The 18,094-nt window shown below is 35.4% G+C and overlaps 4 protein-coding genes and 1 pseudogene across 4 annotated transcripts; 4 read left to right on the top strand and 1 right to left on the bottom strand.

Annotated features, from left to right (window-relative positions):
* On the top strand, positions 761-1,167 carry LOC109132243 (annotated as a pseudogene).
* LOC109131201 lies at positions 1,600-2,192 on the top strand. Its single transcript, XM_019241895.1, has one exon. It carries the CDS (start codon positions 1,615-1,617, stop codon positions 2,074-2,076), a length of 462 nt encoding a protein of 153 aa, XP_019097440.1. The 5' UTR covers positions 1,600-1,614; the 3' UTR covers positions 2,077-2,192.
* LOC104781785 (dihydrolipoyl dehydrogenase 1, chloroplastic-like) lies at positions 2,860-7,054 on the top strand. Its single transcript, XM_010506541.2, has 16 exons — positions 2,860-3,293; positions 3,397-3,543; positions 3,675-3,809; positions 3,919-4,024; positions 4,152-4,276; positions 4,558-4,683; positions 4,786-4,866; positions 5,233-5,295; positions 5,398-5,472; positions 5,552-5,630; positions 5,735-5,835; positions 5,954-6,067; positions 6,145-6,258; positions 6,429-6,500; positions 6,629-6,655; positions 6,753-7,054. Exons 1-16 carry the CDS (start codon positions 2,964-2,966, stop codon positions 6,924-6,926), a joined length of 1,869 nt encoding a protein of 622 aa, XP_010504843.1. The 5' UTR covers positions 2,860-2,963; the 3' UTR covers positions 6,927-7,054.
* Positions 7,223-12,111, bottom strand: LOC104781776 (calmodulin-binding transcription activator 6-like). The gene is made up of 12 exons (XM_010506521.2): positions 11,808-12,111; positions 11,075-11,200; positions 10,863-10,978; positions 10,680-10,768; positions 10,513-10,558; positions 10,195-10,312; positions 9,936-10,055; positions 9,524-9,849; positions 8,717-9,417; positions 8,083-8,632; positions 7,575-7,868; positions 7,223-7,457 (listed from the first exon to the last, which is right to left on the bottom strand). The coding sequence occupies exons 1-12, from the start codon at positions 11,869-11,871 to the stop codon at positions 7,428-7,430; spliced, it is 2,580 nt and encodes an 859-aa protein (XP_010504823.1). The 5' UTR covers positions 11,872-12,111; the 3' UTR covers positions 7,223-7,427.
* Positions 15,893-17,286, top strand: LOC104781765 (chitinase-like protein 2). The gene is made up of 3 exons (XM_010506510.1): positions 15,893-16,365; positions 16,453-16,612; positions 16,697-17,286. Exons 1-3 carry the CDS (start codon positions 15,945-15,947, stop codon positions 17,121-17,123), a joined length of 1,008 nt encoding a protein of 335 aa, XP_010504812.1. The 5' UTR covers positions 15,893-15,944; the 3' UTR covers positions 17,124-17,286.

Here is an 18,094-nt window from a genome sequence, read left to right as displayed (position 1 = left end):
ATATTAATTTATAGATATATTTTTAATTGTTTTTTTTTTTAAATTATGAATTGGAACAATTATAGCAAAATAAGATTAAACTTTCGGATGTTATAAATTTTATGGTTTAGGAATTGAACTTGTAATATTTATAAAGCATTATTGACAATAAATTACAAATACTATAAACAAATTGACTTATACACATGACATACATAAATTCAAATTTATGAATAATAATAATATTAATTCTCATATTTTAATAATCTGTCTAATTATCAAATTGTAAATGATGCATATCTAAAAATTAAAACTTTAAAATTTAATTATTTGTATGACATGTTATAAAATATTTTAGAGATATCATTATAGTTTGAAAATACAACATTACAAATGTTCTATAGAAATGAGTTTTAGGAGAAACATACACTATTATATAAGTATATATATATATATATATATATATAAATTTACATGATTATTAATTTATGATATTATTGGGACCATATTTTACATTGAGATTTCAAAAAAATTATTATCTTATTATCTTATCGAATATTGTTAATTTTTACACTGGCCCGACTTGGGACCAGCAAAATTTATTAATTTATAGTGATTATTAATTTATAGAGTATTAATTTATAGAGGTTTTACTGTATAAGTGAATATTGAGTGAAAGAGTAGTCATCCATATACAATACTTTTTCATATTACAAGAAGAAAAAAAGAAAAAAAAATGGGTTCTCTTCTAGAACTTGCGGCTCTCTTAATCATCACGACTATGTGTGTTAATGTAGTATTGATATGTGGCGCTCGAAATGCTAGGGTTCCTACAACCGGTTTCGACAACCCAAGGACAACAGTGTTTATACATAATGATCTTGGTGGTCCTACGCTGTTGTAGCATCATTGTAAATCAAAAAACGATGATTTTGGAGTCTCGACTATTCCACCAAATGGAACGTGGTGTTTGATTTCAAACCCAGTATTTTTGGGGGCACTTTGTTTTTTTGCAGTTTTGGATGGGAACATGAGATGCATTACTTCGATATCTACAAACAGGGCAGAGACAGAGAATTCGCCAAATTTGGATGTACGAATTGCCATTGGAAGATCCAGAAAAATGGACCTTGCAAATTAAACAAAGACACTAATATGTACGATGTTTGTCAACCTTGGAATTCTTAGTTGTTTTGATAACATTTTAACAATGTCGTCTACTTGTATTTCTCTAATAATAATCAATAAAAGTATTTCGTTTTTTTTTTTAATAATGAAAACACTGTTATTTTTATTTTATTTTTACGAACACTTAGCCGTGATGAGGTTTCCTTTAATATAACATCAGTTATTTCTTATATTGAGAAACAAATCATAATCGATATCAGAAATGGCTCTAATGTATATCCAATTATTATCAACCATGATGAGGTTTCCTTTTATACATAAGTTTTACTTTGACTCATATTATCCAAAACACGAAATTGCATTAATTATTTTTTTTTTAAAGTCAACAAAAAAGCTTACTATGGAAATATATATAATTCATAAAACTTGGTGCTATAATTATAAATACACAAAAGTATCAAGTGAAAGAGTCATCCATATCCCATACCCATACAAAAAAAAAAAAAAATGGGTTCTCTAAAAGAACTTGTAGCCTTCATAATCATTATGTGTGCAACAAGTGTAACAACAATGACCCTCGCTCAAAACGCCATGGCTCCGGCTCCCGCTCCACCAAGTGCTGACAACCCAAATACAACAGTGGTGTTACATAACGGAGGTTCAGTGCCAATGGTGTTCCATTGTATGTCATTAGAGGTTGATTTTAAAACTCGGATAATGATGCCAGGTGGAACGTGGTCGTTCGAGTTCTTACCAAGTGTCTCTGGAGATACAAAGTACGCTTGCAGTTTTGCCTGGAGACTCAAGTACCATTTATTCCGTATCTACTGGCAAAGCAGAGACCAAGTATCTGGACCTCATGGTTGCAAAAGATGCGAATGGAAGTTACGCCCAGAAGGACCTTGCCAAATCAACGAAAAGACTGGAAAAATTGATCATTGTCCTCCTTGGGATTCTCAATTGTTTTGAAACAATTTTACTAGTAAAACATCTGCGTTGGGGAACATTTTTGGGTGTTCTTAGAGTAAAAATATTATGAAAATAATGTAAGATCATTAGTTTACATCTTTTGTTAAGAAGTTGGTTATTGGGATAACATATTTAAAATTATAAGATTTAATAATATAATAATATTAAAATATTAAAATTTTAAAAACTTTAAAAAATAACATTTAATTTGCAAACTTAAAAAACTTATACTTAAATTCAAAATACAATACCAAATTTTTAGGAAACAAAAAAGCATTAAAGATTAAAAAAAAAACCAAACAAACATATTACTTAATACAAACCTTTGCCGGAAAAGATGGTGACGACAAAGCTTTCGCCGTTTTGGAGAGAAAGAAGAAAACCTAGATGCGATTTCGAACAGAAAAAGAAATTAAAAATTGTCTCTTTTGCAAAAAATCTCAACAATTCACGGACTGCCACATTGTTATAGAACTGGACTAAAATTTGTTCTAATTGAAGACCTAAAAACATGTTCTATGGAACTGTTCCATATATTTTTTATTTTAATGGGCTAAGAACACCCAAACTGTTTTGGGAATGGAGATGGCTTCAGTGTTTACTGTTTAGCTAACAATAAATTAATAAAGCGAAACTATTTACTGTGGCCTTTTGATTCCGCTAAAATGTCTTAAAAGTTAAAATCAGGTTTGAAAAAAAGTGAAAAAAAAAATGAAAGCAAAGTTGTAAACGCCACGTGTACAAAAAAGTGGTTAAACAAACAAAACAAACGAAGGCGCTTTGAAAACTCCGCCTCCGTTGTTGGCTATTACACTCACTCTGTCTCCGCCGGTTTAATTTTGTCATCTGCGTCTTCATCTGTTAGATCTCTCTCTCTGTCTCGGACAATGCAATCAGCTATGACGCTTTCGTTCTCCCAGACGTCGTCGTTTACAAGACCCAACCACGTGTTCGGATCAGCTGCTTCCGTTTTCTCTACGCCCAAGAATTTCCGTTTCTGTGGACTCCGCCGTGGAGCGTTTGGTTTCTCTCCGTCGAATCAGTTGTCTTTGCGCAGTAACCGAATCCGAACTCAGAGTAGTGGACTCCAAGTCTCTGCTTCTGCTTCGAGTAATGGTAATGGTAACGGTGCTCCTCTTAAATCTTTCGATTACGATTTGATCATCATCGGAGCTGGAGTTGGTGGCCACGGAGCTGCTTTGCACGCTGTTGAAAAGGTTTGAACTTTCTGCTTATGACACAATGGGTTGATGAATCATGCTGTGTTTTCTTTTATGATTGTTATGATTGTTATGTTTATGGAAACATTGGCTTTATTAGGGGCTTAAAACTGCCATCATTGAAGGAGATGTTGTTGGAGGGACTTGTGTTAACAGAGGATGTGTACCTTCTAAAGCTCTTCTTGCTGTTAGTGGTAGAATGCGTGAACTTCAGAACGAACATCACATGAAGTCCTTTGGTCTCCAGGTAATTTATCAACTCTCATGTTCTCTGATTTATAAAGTTGCTAGCTTTTTTTCTTTGGTGTGAAGTGGGTGTAGATGGTTCATGTATGATTGCTATTGAGCTATTGTTTTTGGTTTAACCTTTGAAAACAGGTGTCAGCTGCTGGGTATGATCGTCAGGGTATTGCAGACCATGCTAATAACCTGGCTACCAAAATTCGAAACAATCTTACCAATTCTATGAAGGCACTTGGTGTTGATATATTGACAGGATTTGGCAGTGTTCTGGTCAGTACGTGTTTTTTTTCGTTCACGTTGATGTTACTAGACAGGAACAGGATACATTTTGGTTGAAGGAAGATCCTAACTCTTTTAAGTTTTGTATATCTTTCTGAAGGGACCACAAAAGGTTAAATATGGGAAGGACAATATTATCACTGGAAAGGATATAATCATTGCCACTGGATCTGTGCCGTTTGTTCCTAAAGGAATTGAAGTTGATGGTACGTTTGTTTTTTTTCAATGTAGACTTGTTAAAGAAGAAACCTGCTTATATTCATTCTCTATTCTTTTGAGTGCAAAAAGCAAGCAGACTTTGATTCCTTGAATGTTTATATTTTGGTGCTGCAGGAAAGACTGTTATCACCAGTGACCATGCCTTGAAATTGGAGTCTGTCCCTGATTGGATTGCAATTGTAGGAAGTGGTTATATTGGTCTTGAGTTCAGTGATGTTTACACAGCACTTGGAAGTGAGGTAACATGATACTTTAGTATGACTTTATGATGTTGTGTCCTTGCAGTTGAGGTTGTAATAACTGCAACTTAGCAAGGTTCTCCAATTTTCTAGTTTTTGTTAGGTTTCGTGCTGTATTGAGCTTGTTGTTGTAAAATAGTAGTGTAGGAAACTAAGTTTTAAGGTACCAAATCTATTGGTTTCTCGATCTAAATTGAATATGTGCCGCTTCCATGTAATAGTTTCATTAGGTTTGCTCGACCTTTATAATTAGTAATCGAAAACGGGAACCTTTTGTGCAGGTAACTTTTATTGAAGCATTGGATCAGCTAATGCCTGGATTTGATCCTGAGATTAGTAAGCTAGCTCAGAGGGTTTTGATAAATCCAAGAAAGATTGACTATCATACTGGAGTCTTTGCAAGCAAAGTGAGCCTGTTAAAATCATGCATTGCAAATACTGCTTTTCTTTCTCTATACAGTGTGTCCATGTTGTATTCATCTTTTAAACTTAACTCTATTCGTATCCAGATTACTCCAGCAAAGGATGGGAAACCTGTTTTGATTGAGCTTATTGATGCCAAAACCAAGGAACCTAAGGATACTTTGGAGGTAACCATCAGATCTCTCTATCTTTTATATGACAAAGAGAATATTTAACAGTTACTTAGTATTCATGCCTGAATTGGGAAGATATGTGCCGTTGGTAAAGGGTCCTTAGAAGTCTTGTTTTTCCACTTTTTTTGCTTTTCGCTGCATTAACCACAATGTTACTCTTCCCACAGAAATATAAGTATAAACATTATGACATAGGTGGATTAGTAAAGCTTCGCATTTTCTGAATACATTGTGAATGAGAAGCTACTGTTATGTCTTTTCCTCCCAAAAAAGAATAGATATAGTCATGTCTTTTGGTTTCATTTCCTTTTACCATGTGAATTTCTACGCTGAAAGTGTGATTTTGTTGTCCTTCTCCAGGTAGATGCTGCTCTTATTGCTACTGGAAGAGCTCCATTCACCAATGGACTTGGCTTGGAAAATGTATGAGTTGACATTAAGTACCACCCTCTAGTATTGTCATTTTCGTCACCAGAGAATATTTGTTCGTCAGAAATTAACTTTGAAGCTGTCATCTCAATGCAGGTCAATGTTGTGACGCAGAGAGGCTTCATACCAGTTGATGAGCGAATGCGTGTAATCGATGGAAATGGGACTCTGGTGGGTTTTATTTGAATGTACATACCTTTTTCTTATCAGCAATTCTTTTTATATGCTAAAATTCATTTTTACTTGATAGGTTCCCAATTTGTACTGCATTGGTGATGCCAATGGTAAATTGATGCTTGCACATGCAGCCAGTGCTCAAGGAATATCTGGTAAATGGCTTATCAGTAGGCAGACTACTAATAATGCAGTGAATATTTTCCCTTTTTTCTTCATGGGACTTGTATTAAACTCTAAGCTTTTACTCTGTGGCTAGTGGTCGAGCAAGTCAGCGGTAGAGATCATGTGCTTAATCATCTTAGCATCCCAGCTGCTTGCTTTACTCATCCTGAAATCAGTATGGTGGGATTGACAGAGGTAATATTCTAAATCCTAGTGCTTTTTGTACTGAAGAGGGTCAAAAAGAAGAATGTTATGAGCAAAATATGCTTACTGTAACTCCTTAGATTTTGACATTATTCCCTTGATTTGTCAGCCTCAAGCGAAAGAAAAAGGTGAGAAGGCAGGATTTAAAGTAAGTGTGGCCAAGACAAGTTTCAAGGCTAACACAAAGGCCTTAGCTGAAAATGAAGGAGAAGGAATAGCAAAGGTGGGAGAAGCAAAAATCGTTGGTTATTTGTGGTTTATAAAAAGGAAAAAAGAGATCTCATCGCTTGTATTTTGCAGATGATATACCGACCTGACAACGGTGAAATCCTCGGAGTTCATATATTTGGACTGCATGCAGCTGATCTAATCCATGAAGCGTCCAACGCAATTGCTCTCGGAACACGCATTCAAGTAGGATTTTCAGTACTCTGGCTGCTTATTTCCTGATTTCTATTGTATTGTAGCTCTTAGTCTTATTGATATTCATGATTCTCGACAAGGTAATCGAGTCCTATACATAGTACATTAGCTGGTGAAAATACTAAACGCATTAACTATATCTATTTACTTTATCTCTGCAGGACATAAAATTGGCAGTTCATGCACATCCAACACTGTCTGAAGTCCTCGACGAACTGTTCAAAGCAGCCAAGGTAAAGCAAAACAGTCTACACACACTCATGACACTGACCGTAGTGCCCCTTTACTATTAATTGCAATTAATAGATTCAAATTCTCTACTAGAAAGCAAAAGAATCTTACGCTTAAGTTCAATTTCTAGGTTGAAAGTCAAGCTACGACAAGGACAGTAAGTGATAAAGTGGCTGTATAATAAAACACAAAAACAAAACTTATTGGGGGAGGAGAAACATCTTGAAGCAAGAAAATTTGTGGTTGTACTATAGGGAGATGCAAAGATAAAGCTAAACATGAAACAGGAGGATCCAAGAAGAGGAGGAGATGATGAGAGACAACCTTTAGTGAGTGAAGACTTAGAAGATATATCTACAAGGCCTTCTTCTTTCTTTGAGAATATTTATGTTGGAGTCTTGTCTCTGCTTTCACGTGTATTTGTTTGATTGTTTCATGGTTTCCATTAGTAGAGACCGAAATTGTGCTTTTGCTTTTTGTATGTTTGTTTGAAGTGAGAAACCACTTTTGGAAGATTCTTCTCTTTTTACTAGTAAAATCACTTTTCTGGCCATTATATTCATCAAATTCAGACGTGAGGTGGCAGAAGAACCTAAGTTTAAGACTACCAAAGTACATAAGATTTTCTCTGCTTACTTGCAATTTCATTTTGCAAAATATAAGTGTATATTACACCCTAGAAGAACCCAATTATAGAAACAGACAAAAAAAAAACTACATCTAATAGTTAATTCTGTCTTCTCCTTTTTCATACACCAATCAACAACAAGTTGGTGGTCTCCGTTGTAAGAATACTTTTGCAATTTATTTATAAACCAATTTCAGAAAGGTCGAGTACCCTCTTCCCATTCACATAATTTACAGATCAATACAATCCATGTTCAACACCAACCTCTTTTTGACTCACCTCTCCATTAGTCATTTCAATATCAAATGTCTTCAAGGCAATCGTACTCCAACTGCATCACATCATCAACAAAATTCGTTACTCCATGTATTAATTTATTTCTCCGTTTTATGTTTTCTTCCCCTAAAATGAGCTTCAAAAATGTAAGAAAACAAAAAATAGATTTCACCTGAGTTTCTTCATGCGTGAGTTTCATCCTCCTGTAATCCTGTTGAGCCTTCTTAGACCTGAACATGGCTTGGACTCGCACTACAGATCTCTCCAGCCTCTCCTCTGCTTGCCTCTGGCTCGTCTTGTAGAAATCTTCCTCTGTCTCACCTGGAGAATCCTCCGTTGCTGCAACCTGGAGTCCTCTAAAACCTTTTCTCTTTTGTCTCCACCTCAGAACTGCCTTCTCCAACACTCCTACCGACCATACGATCTTCTTGTACTGCCTCCGTGCTTGTAATCCCCTAAAAGCAGCCTGCAAAAGAAGGGGAAAGACACTTAAATGTGTTGCAAAATTCAGACAAACGTTATGATACATGTGTGGACTTTCACTGTCTTATCGATTGCGGAATTCAGACAAAGATGATGATTATGAACAGCCAAGTTCAGAGTAAACTGATAATCCTGGCTGCTGAATCTTGTGTGCTTCTCTTAGTTTTTGCTCACAGGAGGGACTGTTCACTTCATACCTGGATCCTAATTGCTTGACGCCGCATCTTCAGATACTCTCTTCTCATTTTCCAAGTTTGGAACCTGCACTGAATCATGTAAGCGGCTTCTATCTTCCTACGCGTATCATATTTCCGGAACGCATTCTGAATCTTCATAGCTGCAATTATGCTCTTAGCCTCTTCTTCTTTGTTAGCAAACTGAATCACGCTTGACCGTGCCGCCTTCAGCGCCTTTTCCCTAAACGCACCCTGAATCCGAGCCGCTGCTTCTGCAGCTGTTCTGTATGCCGCCAGAGCGTCCTTGAGACTCTGCTCATCTTCCGGGAGAGTGCCTTGGTTCATCATCTCCGCCTTGCAAGCCTCCAGATTGCCGCTGATGTTTCCAGCAATTTTCATGTCTCTAAACTGAGCAACCAAACATTTCTCAGCAAGATATGCAGCTAAACCGTCATATCCATTTTGCTGTGCCAAATCAGACGCCATGCATCCGTCAAGATTATTTTTTGTCGGGTCTGTCACCAGATTTGGTCTCGCCCCAGCAGAGAGAAGAGCAGCCACCATTTTCTCCCTTCAAAACCCAAGAAAAAAGTGTATACTGAAATAAGTAGCTTACAACAAAGTACATATAACTTGTGAAAGAGATCATTTTTACCTTCCGTAGTATGCTGCCCAATGAAGAGCAGTCCAACCTTGTTTATCACGGAAGTTCAACGACAAACCTGATAACGAGAATAGCTGGATCGACCAAGTGTATCCAAGAATGGCACAGAGGTGGATCACACAGAGGCCTTTGGAGTCATAATCCAGTGTGCTGCGACCTTCGAGCACTTTCTCCATAAGCCATTCCTTAAGCCTGTTCTTCAGAGTAAGCTCGAAGAGATGATCTTTCGCTTGATCAAACGACACCTTATTCCCCTGGATTGACTTGAGTAGATAAGCCCAACTGTTTAAGAGATGGGATGTTTTGCTAGCTAGTTTCTTGGCATCTCGCAGGTTAGTAGATGAGATTTTGCTGGAGAGAACGTTGAGTTTGTTAGAAGAGGTAAACAGAAGATGAGAAAGTCTGACTTGGAACTCAAATTCTTCCCATTTGGATTCTTGATTGTCTTCAGGGATGGTCTTATCAAGAACCGGGACTGAACGGTGTTCGAACCTGAAACATTGGCTGATTGGTTTGCTGCCGTCTACACTAAGATAGAGGTTTACCATCCCAGGCGAGTGTGGAGGTATGATGCAACGGTAGACTCCCGCCTGGACATATTCCGCAGGGACACACGAGTCACCACAAGTGCAGAACAGGTTTGATCTTTCGAGATGTTGATAATTGTTTTGCAAGAACCCAGTTACAAGAATCTGCAGAATCAGTATGTAAGAAAGTTATGCTCTCCATTTTGCAATCCATACCTATTAATTTATTCATATGATAGCACATACTATCTCTAGATTGAGATCTTCTTACCTTTGTTTTCTCTGAAGAATAGGCCCAAGCAGGTGAAACATCAGTTACGTTAAACACTTGCTCAGGTATGTTGGAGTGCGAATGAAATAAAGCTTGAGGAGCTAATGGATCCGGGTCATGCGTAACCATGGGTTCAAAGGAAGGATTCTCCAGCAAGTCATTAGATTCGCCAATAAACGAATTCATCCACCTTCCAAAACTCTCTCGACTTTGTGGACCATTGTTAAGCAAAGCATCAAGGGATTCATCAGCCACTGTCACATTCACAGGCTCTGCAGAGCTGTTTGCAGCATTCTGGAGTGGTTCTGTGAAGTATGACAGATCATCTGATCACAGAAAAAATATATCTTCAACATCATCCCATTGTTCTTTAACTGCACAAACTGACATAATCAGATCCTGTCTAACTTACCTACGGTTGGTGCAGATAGGTTGTTAAGATCGGTTGGTATCAGCAGCTCATCCCAATCAAGCGTATTGATATCATGAAGGCTAATATCATGATTTCTAACAACTGGACTGTTGTTGCTTGCTGTGACCCGCCAAAAGAAAGAGTGATAAGTGTCCAGATGAAGAAACCAGAGCAAGCATTCAAAATTTCCAAGCATCAGATCCCAATACTACCTAGTAAAACTGTGAAAAACCGAGATCACTTGTAAATTGTTTCTCACCTAGATAACGTGAGTTCTCAATGCTAAAGTCAATATTTTCAGGTGCCACGCGATTTGGGAATGTCTGATCAGAGACAGAGATAGGGCTAGAGTTTGACTCCCCCGATGATGTAGCTGCCTGAACATATCAGTTCAACCAATCAAAATATCAAAGAGGAATGCGAATAAAGCCTACCAACCAGAGACAGTGACTATTCAATAGAGAAAGAGAAAATCCAAACATGGACAGCAAAGAAATACATCACACTGATCCAACAATCACTTTGTAACATAAGAAACACAAGTGAGAGTTGAGAACAGGTGGAAAAGAAAACAAACCTCCTGTGTATCACGGTAATGTACAAGGACGATATTCTCTCGAGCCCTGCCATAAAAAAAGAAGAGATGATTTACTTTCATCACCTTCTGAAGAGAAGGGCCTCTAATCAAGTAGTTTCTAAAAGGACATATAGCAGACAAGTCAGTGATCTTTGCTTACTACATACTTATCCAGTAACCAGTAACACCTCCGAACAAAAGTAGTTTTATCTTCACCATGGGCATAGTATACGTGAATCCTTTCCTCGTTACCAACCTAGCATCATTCAAAGGACATTAATTAGCAGGGGAAAAAAAATCATGATATGAGCTTTTAAGAAGATATAAGCTACAGAATAAAAAAAACTCACTTTGAGGTGTTCGTGAGCCTCTTTAACTGTCCTTCCGTCTTTCTTCTTTTTCCAGTTATGACCATCCTTTCTGAAGTTCCTCAACATCTTACGGTCGAACAATATAATTCTGCCACCTACAAAATAATGAAACATAACATTAGTGTATAGAAACTTGAACAAACATCCTCAAATATTTGAGTGGCTATTTGAGGGTAGAAGAGAATGATTACTATTGGGTAAGTTCACCGGCTTGACATTGATGGTGAAGTATTTAGGGTTAGAGAGGATAGCATGGATCTCGTTTGGCCGGAGCCACCTGCTTTTTGCTTCCTCCAACGTTGTCTGGACATCAAGATCTGCAAAACACACAACCAGAACATATCTCAAGGTACATCAAAACTTAAACTACAAATTCAATATGTATATCCATCAATCATCACAAATATATATAATTGTTTCTAAGCTTATGTGCTTACAACACACAAGTAAACTTGTCCAGGCATAACACACAATTTCGTCACTTCCTTCCAAAAAACCTCTGAATTATCCAAATTCAAATTCGACTGATGCCAAAAGTCGTTATTTTCCCAAAAAAAAAAAAAATGTCACACTATAAACTTCTGAATCATACACTAAATCCACATATAAAAATAACTTAAGGAACCTCAATATTTCACAGTAACTAGAAACTCAACTTCAATGGCTGCAAAAGGAACAAAAACGGCCACGTCACCTATACAAATATACACAAAGTGTAATAAACTCCAAAACCCAATAATAAAAGAGTAGTATTTTATAAAAATTACATTTTTTTTTTTTTATAATATAACAAAGCCTCAACTACCACAGGAGCTTTGGTAACAACAAGACTCACTGGAATAAACCAAAGAACCAGCGAATCAAAAAAAAAAAAACAAAACATATAATAAAATAAAACCAAAGAGATGGGTCTTAGTCTTATACCTTGTAAAGTATGGAATCCATGAATCTCCGAGCCGATAAGCCTGCCTGAACCATCTCCGTCCATCTTGATGATTCACACTCGAATTCAAAGCTCTTTGACCCAAAAAGTTCCGATGAAGAAGAAGAACCAACCCCTAAAAGAAACTGAGCAACGAAGTCAACAAGTAGAAGAGTCTGCTTATTTGGTCGTACAGATTTGGTCGTCGTGAGTCCTCCCGATGGTGTCTGTCAAATGATGAGAATGTTCCGTTAATTTTTTGGGTTTTTTTTTTAGGGATCTCTTTTTTTTATTGAGTTCTCTTATTTTTTGTTCTTTTTTACTAAAGTTGAATTTTCAACGCAATATTTTTATGAAATTTGCAAGTTTTATACCCTACCTACTTTTATTTTCCACAATACCCCTTAACCTTTCTAATTAATCTAATCGGACTTGTGAAAAATCTACTCATTCATGATTCTTCAAGCCAATTTTTTTTTTTTTTTTTTTTTTTTTTTTTTTTTTANTTGGGGCTTGTAAAGGTTTCTAGGTTTGTGTATTCTCTTAAGTGATTGATTAAGATATTACTGGTTTTAAATTTTAATCATGTGAACGTTCAAAATAATAAAGTCATTCTTTTTTTCTTTTTCTTTTTTTTTTAACATTTGGTAAAATGTACTATTGGTAACTTGAATCTCATCTACAAACTTGTTAAAAAATATAATATAGAGTCAAATCTCATCAATGAGGTTGCTTTCCTCCCTCTCAAGTAACACAAACTCATTTATAAGACGGTTCGACGTAAAATCTCTTCTCTCTCTGCTATACTTCACTGGTTCACTTCATATTTCACATAATTAGCTCCAATTACTTCACTATATATAATTTTTTTTGTTTAATTGTGTAAGCTTTCTGATACTTATTTCGAAATCATGAAATGAATAGCAATACTAAATTTTGATACTTGTTAACACGACGAGACAAATTTTTTAAAATTAGTGTTCTAGTAATTAACACGAGATCTAAATCGAACTAAGTGGTAGACATACGGTGAGATCTATATATACCACTCATAAACTTCATAGATACAGTATTAAAATTAAAATTACACGAAAGTTTTGAAAACTCTTTTTAATAAAATAGTGTTGTGGTAAACAAATAATCTAAATCAATAATTGAGCTAAAACTCGTTTAATATAATTTCATGAATTAAGGTATGTTTTATTATGGCATGCCTAAACATGTACCGATATAAAAATAATACTACCTTTTTTTAAAAAAAAAAAATTGAGGCAAAGCAAGCAACTCCAAAATGTGAACATGTACACTAGAAAAGTGGTTGTTGTTGATAAAGGGTGAAATAAAGAGCGTCCAGACCAGAGCTTTTTAAAACGATCATTCAGTATCTGCGGCGGGTGTACGAATAGACGTGGACAGTAGTAGATACGTGGCTTCACAAGTATGGTTCATCATTTATTCTGGTTCTTTTTGGTGTCACCCCTTTATTTATTATCTCTTTTCTTTAGGAGAAAAAACAAATGTTTGACGCTATTTTATTGATAACAGATTAGTTAATGACGGAGTAAACAGATGTTAGTTTCTCTGTTATCAAATGTTACGACATGTTTATATATTGTCAATAATATTTGATAAGTATTAAATTTATGATTTAAATGATATTTTATATAAAAAATCCTATCAAAATTTTGTTTTATTTGTTTCAAAGATGGAAATGATCTAACAACCTAAAGATTTTGATTGGTTCACTATCAATTAAAAAATGGTGGATTATAAGGATATCTTAGATTTCATATCCAATAAGGGTAGATTTTCTACGGAAATATATGTTTCCCCAAATTAATTTGAGGCAACAATCCACTAGAATAACCAAATTTGGGTCACAATTCATTAGCCTTACACACCAAAATACAGCTTGCCAAATAGGAGTTACACATTACCACGCGTGTGCCATCCAAAATATATGTATACTAGTAAGCAATATGCACTTCCAACATATCTAAGTCTACTCATAATTATTCTCCACATCCAAGACAATGATTTTCCTTGCGTCAAAAGAAACATACTTTCAGTTCTTCCTCTTCTCCTTTTTTTATCAGTCACTCCTTTGTCTTCATCATACTCATCCATATAAATATAATTTTATGGGAATTTTTGTATGAGTATGGCTCTGTTCTTTTCATGATCGCTGATCCAGTGTTCGGCAACTCAAAAAGACAAGTAACTTGAGAGTCAAGTTTTCGGAGAGTACACCGACTACATCGACACTTTTTAATCCATCCAATAGTTGCTGTTATTTTAATTACTAGCAACTCTCGTAAAAATAGTCGTTGCTATTAGAGTCCACAAGAAAGACAAGCCCAAACCCAATGAATGAACTCCTTGCTACTTTATCATATTAATGCAATATTATTTTTGTAGTAAATTTTGTCATAAATGTGTAACGTATGTTTGTAATTTTTATTTGTTATAAATGATTACCACATAAAAATATATGAATGTATACATTATTATTATTTTTTGTCAACTAAACAATAAATTAAAAAGAAAATTCTCGGTTAGTTATTCAAACTAGAGGGAAGGAGTTTACAAAAGAAACTACTGAGATAAGAGAACACAAAGCACATGTAATATGTCGAATTTGATGCATGCGGGATCCAAGAGATGAAAAATAGTGAGAAAGACTCCTTGAGCAAAGTAAACTCATCAAGGTGGTTGAAAAAAGACAACCAACCTTCAGGGGACTGCACTATATTGAGTAACGCAACACAATCTGTTACATTATTTTTCTAGAAAGTATTTGTTGCAAAAGAATAAATAGTTGTAAATATAGTGACAAATGTGTCACATAAATTATCTCATGTCTTTACTATCATTTTCTTGCAAAATAGCGACAACTTATTATTGTTGAACAATTCTTACAAATTTGCTAGATATTTTTGTATGTCGTAATAATGATGCTAATTTGTAAGAAAAATATAGAACAGAAAAAATTGTCGCTATTTTACAATAAATTTATAATAAAATTGTTATGTGCATACATTATTACAAGAATATTAGAAAAAATGTTATAAATTCTTAAGAAAAATTATCATTACAAAAATATCGTCACAATAACACTTTTTCATGTAGTGAATTATCATATACCACTAAAGAAATATGTTAGATAATACATCTTTTTCGTCTAATATGACCCACGCCCCTTGGTTACGCCATTTGTGTTGGTGAACCTATTTTGTGGAAACACTTTTTCATATAGTCTACACCACCGGTTGGGACTAAACATAGCAAACCACTAACACAAAAACAAATTTTCCGACACAACTAAAGATAGAGTTATTTCTTCTCCTTTATTGTTCATGTAACAGACTCAGAAAGTTAAAAGCTCTTGATTATAAGCATGTAAAAATAAAAGGGATCATGTACGTAATCGAGGCAAATAAGCTTCTGTACAGAAATCAAACGAGAAGGACGTACATTTTTATATGTGAGTTAATAAACGAAGGAAATCAAATGGAGGAAAAAAATAAATATATATAGATATCTATATATATATATATCTACCAATTTACCAAGTTGTGTTGCTGCAACCTCCATGAGGATCTTGTTGTATCAACTTAATTATATTTTGGAGTATTTTGTTTTTCGAAATAACATGCTATTTAGTTCATAACTAATTAATAAATTAGTCCAAAGTATTCTAACTACAACAAAACCGCTCAAATGTGTAATCCTCTTGACCAACGCGATTTCCAATATTTCTCTATCCCCAACTTATTTCTCAATCATTTGCTGTAATCAGTCCCATTAAACGAACACTTCATTATTATTCTTAAAAAACAAAAATTGAAAGTTTAATTGCGTTGCAGTAGATTAAACCATTTTGCTAGAAATATAAAGTTTATAATTCTACGTGTCCATGCTCCAAGTCCAACCAACCTTCTCAAGATGTAACTTCCACTCTAAGAAACTTCAAAACCAAGCAAAAAACCCCACCAAATCCCGAAAACCCGATTCCTCCTAAAACGAACACGACACTACTCTATAGTCTCTAGGCCTATATGTTTGTATATAATAATTATACACAAACAATTAATGATCGCATCGTTAAGCAAAAAGACCAACAACTTTTTTGATAAACCATGGTTTCGAAACCGCTATTATTCTTCGTGCTGCTTCTCACGATGGCATTGGTCGTGTGTCAGACAGGATCTCTAGTCACAGCGGAAGAGGAAGGTTCCGAGACTTCTAGTTCAGCGAGAAAGCCTCTGGTGAAGATTGTGAAGGGCAAAAAGTTATGCAACAAAGGATGGGAATGTAAAGGATGGTCCGCGTATTGTTGTAACCATACAATCTCCGATTTCTTTGACACATACCAATTCGAAGAACTATTCTCTAAGCGTAACAGTCCGGTGGCTCACGCCGTCGGTTTTTGGGATTACCGATCATTCATCACCGCCGCTGCTGAGTATCAGCCTCTTGGGTTCGGTACTACCGGTGAGAAACTTCAAGGGATGAAGGAAGTCGCTGCGTTTCTTGGCCACGTTGGAAGCAAAACCTCGTGTAAGTTAAGACATTTTTATGATCCAAACCGGTTTGTTAACCGGGAATTGGAATCGCTAATCACCGGTACAATCATTTATTTTAAAGGCGGGTACGGGGTTGCAACGGGGGGACCATTAGCTTGGGGATTGTGTTACAACAAGGAGATGAGTCCTGATAAGCTGTATTGCGACGATTACTATAAATTGACGTATCCTTGTACTCCCGGAGTCTCGTACCACGGTCGAGGAGCTTTACCGGTTTACTGGTACGTAGTCTTACAATTAAACAATTCTGGTTTACTCTAATTTAATTCCCCGGTTCGACTTCGTTTTCGCTGGTCTGGTTTTAGGAATTACAATTATGGTCAAACCGGGGAAGCTTTGAAAATGGACCTACTGAGTCACCCAGAGTATCTAGAGAACAACGCCACGTTGGCTTTTCAGGCGGCGATTTGGCGGTGGATGACGCCACCGAAGAAACATTTGCCGTCAGCGCACGACGTATTCGTCGGGAAATGGAAGCCGACGAAGAACGACACAGCGTCGAAACGAACCCCCGGATTCGGAGCCACCATAAACGTTCTTTATGGCGATCAAATCTGCAACAGCGGATTCGATAACGATGAGATGAACAACATCATTTCTCACTACTTGTATTATCTGGATCTGATAGGCGTTGGAAGAGAAGAAGCTGGTCCGCACGAGTTTCTATCGTGCGCCGATCAAGAGCCTTTCACTTCCTCCTCTGCTCCTCCGAGCTCTGGTTCCTCTTCTTGAGTGATGTTTTTATGAAATATGGTTCGGTTGACTTTTGAAAAAGAACTCGAGTTTGGTCAGTATATGTGTCTTGACTTTTGCATGGGCTTGGTTTTTTAAAAATATTTTGTAAAGATATACGTACGAATTACAATATTTTCCACACCAGAAGGTTAAGATAAAATCCTAGTTCGATCAGAAGAAATGCTATATTCACAAAACTCTATTCACAAAATTTTACGATCCAAAATTCAGAAATGTTTTATTTATAATTATGAAGGTGCCACTTTGAACCAACAACGGACTTGATAACTATTGTGGCAGGTGATATGGTTCAATTTTTCCGAATGAATATTTTGTTTTGGTTAAGATCGGATAGGATTGGTTTGTTTGGGTTGAAGCACCTCTAGCACAAAAATTTAATAGTTTTATCTTTAACCAAAAAAAATTAATGATCTTACATATAATTTTCATTAAATATGTAATTTTACCTTTAACCAAAAAAAGTTAATGATCATAATATGTAATTTTCATTATATTTCAATTTATCTTTTATTATCAGTTTTAAAATCAAAGAAAATTTATACCATACACCTAATTTTAAACAAAATTTTCCAATATTGAATTATGAAATTAAAATTTTGCCTTTAACTTAAGATATTGATTGATCATAATGATAATATATCCAAAAAATTATCTTAAACCATATATATTCACAAGTGTCAAACACTTTTTGAAGTTTTAAGTTCTCATCTATGATCATTATCTGTAAATATTTACATATTCATAAATGTAAATGAATTTTTCCCCCAAAAAGACAAATTTGACCAAAAATATGGAAACTCAATTAATAATAATAATAACAACAACAATAATAATAATAATAATAAATTAAAGATCATAAATTATATAAATAGAGTCAATCTCCAAGAAATACCTCAACAGAGTTCATAGAAAAAAATATTATGGGTAGTACGAAAACTTTGGTGATT

The sequence above is a fragment of the Camelina sativa genome, chromosome 1, assembly GCF_000633955.1.
Source record: "Camelina sativa cultivar DH55 chromosome 1, Cs, whole genome shotgun sequence".
NCBI lineage: Eukaryota > Viridiplantae > Streptophyta > Magnoliopsida > Brassicales > Brassicaceae > Camelina > Camelina sativa.
This window is presented reverse-complemented; position numbering and strand designations above follow the sequence as displayed.